An 8,806-nucleotide genomic window follows, 5' to 3' on the forward strand; every position below is an offset into this window, starting at 1 on the left:
AGTAAAAGTACCCCTTTGGATTATAATTATTCATTACTTAGTGTTTATTTGTCACTTGATTGATTGATATACCTTTATTAGTCCCACAAGGGGAAATTTTACACTTCAGTGTAGTTGGGGGTGTTTTATTTCTTTATATACTGCTATCTAAAATCAATAAATCAATACAATACACTAAGGGGCAATATAAAATTCTCTCTAAATATAAATTTTCTTGCAGGAACACTTTATTGTGACTTTTATCGGATTTAATACCACAGTAAAAGTCAGAGTTGGGACTTAATCTCAACTCTGGAAGTGATTTTCTCTTCCCGACAAGCTGAGTATCACCCCCACAGCTGTCCTCTCTCTGCACACTTTTCATCCATCAAACACAAATGAGGAGCTGAGATCAGCTTTAAACCCTGAACACACACACACAAACACACACTATCTCTCTGTGCTGTCTTTCACCTTACAGTACTCGGTTTCTTCTGAGTTTTCTCGGTTTGATGCATTTTTTTTATTTGTGGTTAGAAGCAAACTGCAGGGTCCTGGAATAAAAGACAGAGGAAAATCCTGGACAGCATGATATCATTTTCCCTCTCATTGACCTCCGCTTTCCACAGTGGTGAGCAGGAGGTCTGGGGACGATTAGAGGGTTCAGCTGTGGCTCCATCCTGCCATTACCCATTACATCAGGATGTACACAGCATAGTGTGATGAAAGCTTTTACTTATTTACTGGACCTGTTGATAGATTTCTGTGTCTCAGACATTTTGGCTTTTTATCATTCATTTGATTTGAATTGACCGGGCTAAACTAGGATGAAACTCTTAAATGCAAATATGATGCCATCTGCTGTTCAGACTTCATAGTTACAGCATATCAGGAGAAGTGACTTTAAATTTAAAATAAATTAAGTTAAAAGCCTGGAAAATATACCTGTAAACCTGTCTTCACCTCATATTTCTTAACTTCAAGTCTATGGAAGCCTAATACTGCCATTTAAATTAAAAACACATGAGAAATAAATTAAATTCATGTGCTTTTTCCCACCACCTGCTTTGGTGTACCGGAGAGGCAATAAGACAAGCCCACAAGTAGATTTTGCAGGTGGTGTCCACAGACCATTGCTCTCTCCTTACCCCTCCTGCTTGATTTTTTTTCTATTTCTGCTTTTTGCTGCTACTGGTATCATAACATGGTACCTGTAGTCCAGCTCCTTCATCCACATGTGCCATCATAAGAATAGGACGTCATGTTATAGTGTGACGATGAAGTGTTTGTGGTAAAAAAGAGCAATACAGATGTGATGTTTGCTTTGAGAGAGTTGATGGAAAAGTATAACGAAAGTCAGAAAGAGCTGCCTGAGTCTTTGTCGATCTAGAGAAGGCATGTGACAGCGTGCCAAGAGAGGAAATTAGGAGTGGCAGAGAAGTATGTGAAGGTAGTGCAGGATATGCAAGAGGACCTACAGACAGACAGGTTCATGCAGATCGGGTCAGAGTCCCTTCTTGTCTGCAGTGGAGACCGACAGGCTGACAGATGAGGTGAGGCAGGAGACTCTGCGCATTATGATGTTTGCAGATGACATTTTGATCGGTAGTGAGAGTAGAAAGTAGGTGAAAGAGAGCCTGGAGAGGCGGAGGTATGCTCTGTAGAGAAGTCAGTAGAAGCAAAACAGAATGAGTAGGAATGAGAGGGAGACAGGTGGAAAAGTGAAGCTATGAAGAGCAGAGATAGTGAAGGTAGGTGAGTTTAAACACCTGGGGTCAACCATCCAAAGCAAGAGAGGTGAAGAAGAGAGTGCAGGCTGGGTGGAGACAGCAAGAGTTAAGTGGAAGGTTCACTCAGTGAGACATGGTAGCACACAGGAGGTGGAAAACTGCAGCTTCGGCTGAGGAGTGTGGAGACTGCTCAGAGTAGCATGTCAGAGAGGCATGGCTGAGATGATTTGGACATGCATGATGAGGAGGTATAGTTGATACACAGTGAAGGAGGTCATGCAATAGAGGAGGATGTAGGGATAGAGCGAGATGATCTGTGGTGGCGACATTAAAAGAAGCAGCTGCTAGCAGAGGATTAAACACAAGTGCAGCCCAGTAGCTTATAAGTCTGTTTATATTATAATAATAAACCTTAAGTTTCCCCATTATAATTAGGTCTTTATGATAAAAAACAGATGTGTGAAGTGACGTCTGTTACACAAAGATAACAGTGACTGAGCAAAGTACGAAAACATATTTTATTAAAGATTTACGTACAGTAATGAAAACACATCTGCATGGCCTCTGAAACATCATTCAGGTCCCACTCAGCGCTCACACAGAAGACCTAAACATCTGCTACAAACACAGTTTGGCCTACACGCTCATCAAGCTACAAAACTCCAAAGGTTTGGCAGGCTGTCCGAGTGAAATCATCGTAAGTTAGTCCCAGACTCCATTAAGACCAAAACACTATCACCCTCTCTGTTAATCACCCGAGGCTGCGATGGTGTAACTGGCACAGTTTTGATTGGAGGAGATCCATCACATGTCATTATCAAGGAAACACACACAGAAGAATGAACATGGTGCTACACAGGCACAGGAGTATTTCCCCCCCCTAAACTTAAGGATTACTTAAAGAATTCAAGATTTCACTGCAAAACCAGCAGGAACATGGAAGGAGTGTGTGCTCCTGCGGGATGTGGAGGAAATACACTTTCAGATGGCTTTAGAGCACTTCTACTTAAACTGGGCCACAAGTGTTTCTAGGTTCCAGAGTACTGGCCGAGAAGGTAAACACAGTTGACTGAATATTTGAACATTTGTGCAGGATGGCAGAGAAAAAATACGATTCGTACGCGACAGTATTTCTGGCACTGGGCAGAGCGCATTCTCAATCACGGCCAATGCGTTATCTCAGTTTTCCAGAAAATTATTCAGATTCAAAGTAAAACCTCTACATCCTTTGCCCTCGTTCGGCCTCTCCACCAAATTTCGTTACATTCAGCCGAGTAGTTTTTTCACAATCTTGCTGGCACAACAGAAAAACTCTCGCGTTTGATGGAGGAACCACGTATAGATAAGACTTAGCCTAAAGGCTGGTTTCAGCTCTGTGAAACGAAAGAGTCATCGTTCATCAGCCTCACTGGACTTCATGTAAACCGCTTACAGCCCCTCTAAACAGCACTTCCATTCAGAGAAGCATATTTAAGGCCTGGTTGCCTGTTGCTGGACGAGCTCGCTGGTCTCCAGGCGGCACCGTCGCTCAAACTGCCGACTTCAAACACTTCGTGAATGGCTTTTCGGAAACAGTGAAAATTGTACTCTATCAAACCTGCAAAGAAAATTAGTGAGCATGTTTACAATTTTGTATAGTGTTTGTGTGTTTATTATATGAATTTCTTCAGATTTTTTACACATTTACGTAGGAAGATTTTCCTGATAAAGCCAACACGAGCAATTACAAGTGCACACCTTTCCTCTCAAAGCTCTCCTCTCTGAGGATGCAGACGAGCGCGAGGAACTTCGTGACCTCTTTCAAATAAAGCACTGTGGTGTTATTGAGCTTGATGATCGCCAAAGACTCCTCATCATAGGCGGAGCCGCTGCCATCCTCCAGCCTGGCAGGCAAAGAGAAAGGCACCTCTAAACGCTGCTCTTCGCCAAAGCTCAAAACAAATTTGATAACTTTTCTCACCCGTAAATGCAGGAGATGTCGAGGACCACGTCGATCATGTCACAGCAGAGTTCGTAGGACTGCATGTCCACGGGAGCGCTGTCTGTGGCTATGTAAATCTTGCTACTGACATCGAATAGGAAGGCCTTTTCAATCCCGGAGTGCTGCAAAGCATGAGGGGTGTTTATTATAAGAAAAAAAATACAATGAGGCTTCTTATTGTGGTTCAAATAACATAAATGAAACATACAGATATGAAAATGTTCAAAAGGTTCTCCAGTGTCGGCAACTGAGGAATAAGCTTCTGGACAACTTTACTGAAGGCCTCAAATATGGAGTGGTCATAGATGCTGGTCAGGTAGAAGCTGAGGACACAAAATAAAGACGAAGAGAAGTTACTAAAACTGAGATATAAGTTTTAAGTTTTAGCTTCTGAGCACGTCTGCTTTCCAAGGGTGTCTTAAAACCTTTGAGGCTTAATCATTACTACTGATGACTCCAACTCTAAGCTCTAAGCATCAGAATATGTAACATCTGTTCTTTTTAAAATGTTCTCCCAGGACTGGGCAATCAGGTTACAAAAGAACTATTTATATTTTATTTCCTACTAAAAGAAAGGACTAGGGTCAGGTTTGAGATGAGGGTCAGGTTTGGTAGACCTCAGAGTTAAAAGACTGTTGTTGAAATTACAGCACAGCCAGAGAATCCCAAAATTGAAAACTGAATACCTACCCTATCAACAAATAGTTGAATATTTGCACAATGGCTCTGACTAATAACTTGAGAAATCTCAAATAGTGTATCTATATTTAAGAGTAATCAGTCATGATATTTTTCACAATCCAAGAGAATCTTTAATTTTGCTAAAAATATTTGAGATTTTGCCGCATGATGTCAGATTAGTTTGCACTATGGCTAATGCTGCTTTCATGAGACTTGTAAGAGTAACCTGCCCAAAGTTAAGAGTGCTGCAGCCCAAAAAATCCTCTGGCCAATTTTAAATGTTCATTTAATTGAAAATACAACAGAAAGTGATTCATTTAGTTAAAATTTTTATTTAAACAACAACAAAAAACAGAAAACAAAAACATGATCACCAGCTTTTGGCTATAAACAGCTAATGCTACCCAGTCATATGTAAAGTGTTACAGCCAATGTGTGACCGACCTGTCACAGGGACATAAACTTTAATACAATACAAAAGCAGTAAATTTAGGTCAGAGTAGTGAATATTATCACAAACTAACCACCTCCTGTTACCACTTTTAATTCATTTTTTATATAAATAAATACATTTATATAAATATGTAACTGTTCATACATGTGAGCACTTTAAAACTGAATTTCTGTTATTACTTCAGCCCACCTGCAGTACCTTTTACAATCCACCAGGGGGCCTCACACTTTAGGAATGACTGTGTTAGGGGACTATCTGGACAGTCTATCACTGAATGGGATCAGTCTTAGCTGTCTGACTTACTAGTATGAATGTTAAACTATACCTTAACCATGAGAAGAAGCTCTGCAGTATTTCACCTGTGTAGACACGTCAGACTCTCACCTCAGGTGAACCTTCTCCAGGCTGGCGTCTGCCAGGTCATCGTTGGCCCTCTGGTGAATATCTCTCTGCGTTTCGATTTTGTGGTCGTCTGACAGACCGTCTACTTTGTGGATGAACACCTCAAAGTTGATGTCTGGATTCACTTTGTAGGCTCTGGATACAGTTAGATGTAACCGGCTGAGAGCCTCCATGTAGTCATCCTGGTAACAGAAGACAGGATGTGCTGATTCAGTTAACACATCATTTAATTCACCACCCAAAACGTAAGCACCAAGTCACACTTAAGTCACCGTACCTGAGCGTCGATGACAAAGATCAAAGCACCAGTTCCCTTGAAGATCATCTCACTGTCAAATGTGGGGTCGAAGAAATCCACCTGGCCGGGGAAGTCCCAGATCTGGAAGTTGACAAAGGAACTGCCGGAGATGTCATCTTTGTAGATTTTGTTGGTGCTTTCGAGGAATAAAGTCTCATTGGGTGACATCTTGTGGAAAACAACCTGAGCAGTGATGCACAAAGATTACAGTTACTCTCAGAAATTTAAACATCACCAATTTGCTACATTCAGATGAACAGATTCAACTTTTTGGGAAACGACAAGTAATGCACTCAACCACCATGAACTGTACGCACACTCACCACACAGCTGAAGAAAAAGCATGTTGAAGCGCGTTTAAAGTTTGCTGAACAACGTTTAGACAAGCCTGTGAAATACTGGGAGAATATAGTCTGCTCAGACGAGAGGCAAACTGAACTCTCTGGATGCCATAATACACACCATATTTGTCAAAAGCCACTGCATATCACCCCAAATACACCATACCAACAGTAAAGTTTGGTGGTGGAAACACCATGGTGTTCTGGCATGCTTCATATAATCAAAGTAAAGTTGGAAAAATGTACTGAGACATTCTTGATAAAAAGAGACAAGGGTGGACGTTTCAGCAAGGCGATGATCCCAAACACACAGCAAGGAAACTCAGGTGGTTTCAGAGAAAGAAAATAAAGCTGCTAGAATGGCCCAGCCTAACACCTGACCTGAATCCAAGTGAAAATCTATGGAAAGAACTAAAGGTCAGAGGTCATAGAAGGGGCCCACAGAACCTTCGGGATTTGAAGACTGTTTGCTCAGGCGTGATCCTGGCTCATTCATGTGACTGGTTTCTCCACACAGGAGGCGTCTAAACTGTCACAGATAAAGGCTTTTGTACGAAATACTAAATCATTTTCAGTAAGCATGTTCAATAATCTTTTCTGGGGTCATTTCTCATTATTACACATAACTGATGAACATCTATGGTTTCATGTCTTTACATGTCTGAATTGGATGGGTTGTTACGGACATAATGGCATTTAGAAATATCTATATATTTAGAAAATTGATAATGTGTTCAATACTTATTTTATTCGCTGTAAATATATATCTCATATTGAAACGCCCACATTTCGACTAGCTTTAGTTCTCAGAAGTCAGAAACTTTTCTAAAGTCTGGCTTTTACTGAATGGCTGTGAAGAAAGCAGCAAAGGCTGCTATCACAAGTCACCGGCAGGTTAACGTGTCGTCCGCTAAATCCTGGGTGAAAAACTCCAAGTCACCACAAAGTCACATGCTATGCCGATTTTTGAGGCCTGTGATGAAATCTTTCACAAATAAATGGAAATGCAGCAACAACAAAGACTGAAACTTTTAATGACTGTGAAACTGGAGGAAGATGGAGTTCAGAGAAAGGTTAAAGTGGGAAGAACGACGTGGAACAGCATTCCAACATCCTGAATTATCAGTTATCAACATCCTTATTATGAGTGGTCAGCACTGACCCCTCACAGCAATAAAGTTGTTGGTTGGAACCCCAGCTCAGGCCTTTCTGTGTCGAGTTTGCCTGTTTGGACTTCTTCTCATAGTCTGAAGACGTGCATGTTACTTTATTTGGTGATTTTAATTTGGAAATGTCTGTGAGATAAAGTGAATTGTATATGGTAAACAGATATAAGTATCTATGGTTAAAATGTGACTTGTAGTCTAAAGCACCTTGAGTGGTCACTAATACTGGAAAAGCCCTATAATAATGCAAATCCATTACATAATGGATTTTGTTAGACTGGTGAAGAGCAGGCTGTGTTGTTCTTGATCAAAGGCTACAAGGCTCAGTTTAAATTTAAGCTGATTATGCTCTTTAGTTTCATGAGTTAAAGGCTCCCTTTTTTGTTGCAGCTTTATACTGCCTAGACATCAGAAAGAAGCTGAAATACTTAAAACATGAAACTTCTGCTTATGTCTTGTTGAATTGAGTTGACTAAATCCATAACAGGACAGTTGACCACAAATGAAGCTGACAATCAAAATTTTCATGTGACTTATTGTTAAGAGTCACTTCTCACCACTACCCTGGATCTAAAGGTTTATCCACCTCTCAAAGCTAACTTTGGGGTCGCCACCGTGGATCATCGGCCTCCATCTCAGCCTATCCCTAACCTTCTCGTCTGTCACACCAACGTGTCCTCCTCCACCACATCCATGAAGCTTTCCTCCTGCCTGGCAGCTCCACCTTCAACACCCTTTTCCAGCCCTCCTCTGCACATGCCTGCCTCTCTAAATCACACAGCATTGCAGGTCTCACTCTCCATCTTTTAAATCTTCCCTTTCACTCTTGAAATCCTTCTGTCACAAATCAGACCTGATACTCATCTGTTTCTTTGGATGGTTGACTGTGGGCATTTGAACTCATCCACCTTCACCTCCTCTACTCATTGCAGCTTCACTGTTTTCAATTCAGTTTAAACTAATGTTTAGTTTTAGTTTTTTGGTTTTTTTTAATCGTTATAACAGGTGGGTTGACAGGTTTGGCACCACACTTCACGTCTTCTACACATAACAACCACAAACATCTGTACCAAGACCCCCGAGGCTCCTTTAGGTGTACATGTAACCAAACGGTTTCCTTTGTTCGCTTTTTGTTTACTATGAGCTCAGTATTTTCTTGTCCTGTGGTGATCTGGATGGTGTTCGGGGACAGATAAATGACCATACCTTCTGTATGGAGGACTTGCCGCTGCGCCTCAGCCCCATCAGCAGGATCCTGGGTTTATCAGCTGATGTCGGGCTGTCCTCCAGGTCTGGCACCTCCACTCCATAACCAAAACTTTTGGGGAACGACCCCACGACGCCGTAGCTCCCTGGTAATGTCGTATCCTCGTACTGAATATTCATCCTGTCCTTTATTATCTCACTTGCTCGTTCTTCTTCAATTCCGCCTCAAGCCTCCAGAAATCTCGCTGAATAATCCGAGCAGGAATGCTGTTGTCCAGGAATTTCACAACGAGCTAGCATGGCAAGCTAAGCGTTAGCAGGTAGCTGGAGTGCGGTATTTAGGTCTCAAAATAAGAGGCCAGATGGTAGCGTATCCATGTGAAACTTGCTACACAAGTGGAGAAAATGTTCAGCAATCCTAATACCGGCGTAAAGTTGGTTAAATCAAACTAAATGGATAAGAAATGACTCAAAAAAGGCTAACTTGAACGTAACTTGGACATTCCGCCCCCTTTAGCTTTTAACTCCTCCCCTTTCACGTGATTGGCTACACGCTCCAAACATTATC

At 41.5% G+C, this 8,806-nt stretch overlaps 1 protein-coding gene across 1 annotated transcript; it reads right to left on the reverse strand.

Moving 5' to 3' along the window:
* Positions 1 to 2,241: 2,241 nt before the first annotated feature.
* rragcb (Ras-related GTP binding Cb) lies at positions 2,242 to 8,757 on the reverse strand. The gene is made up of 7 exons (XM_065470543.1): positions 8,239 to 8,757; positions 5,505 to 5,708; positions 5,210 to 5,409; positions 3,899 to 4,013; positions 3,670 to 3,812; positions 3,447 to 3,592; positions 2,242 to 3,306 (listed from the first exon to the last, which is right to left on the reverse strand). The coding sequence occupies exons 1-7, from the start codon at positions 8,416 to 8,418 to the stop codon at positions 3,149 to 3,151; spliced, it is 1,146 nt and encodes a 381-aa protein (XP_065326615.1). The 5' UTR covers positions 8,419 to 8,757; the 3' UTR covers positions 2,242 to 3,148.
* Between the last annotated feature and the right edge of the window lie 49 nt (positions 8,758 to 8,806).

The sequence above is a fragment of the Pelmatolapia mariae genome, linkage group LG22 (assembly GCF_036321145.2).
Source record: "Pelmatolapia mariae isolate MD_Pm_ZW linkage group LG22, Pm_UMD_F_2, whole genome shotgun sequence".
NCBI classification, from domain to species: Eukaryota; Metazoa; Chordata; class Actinopteri; order Cichliformes; family Cichlidae; genus Pelmatolapia; species Pelmatolapia mariae.

Bases quoted from the DNA above. Each gene is read 5' to 3' on its own strand.
- rragcb (XM_065470543.1), bottom strand. From the start codon at position 8,418: ATGAATATTCAGTACGAGGATACGACATTACCAGGGAGCTACGGCGTC. The intron at 5,709-8,238 runs GTATGGTCATTT...ATCACTGCTCAG, and splicing joins GCAAGTCCTCCATACAGAAG to GTTGTTTTCCACAAGATGTC. The intron at 4,014-5,209 runs GTGAGAGTCTGA...TTGTGTCCTCAG, and splicing joins CTGGAGAAGGTTCACCTGAG to CTTCTACCTGACCAGCATCT.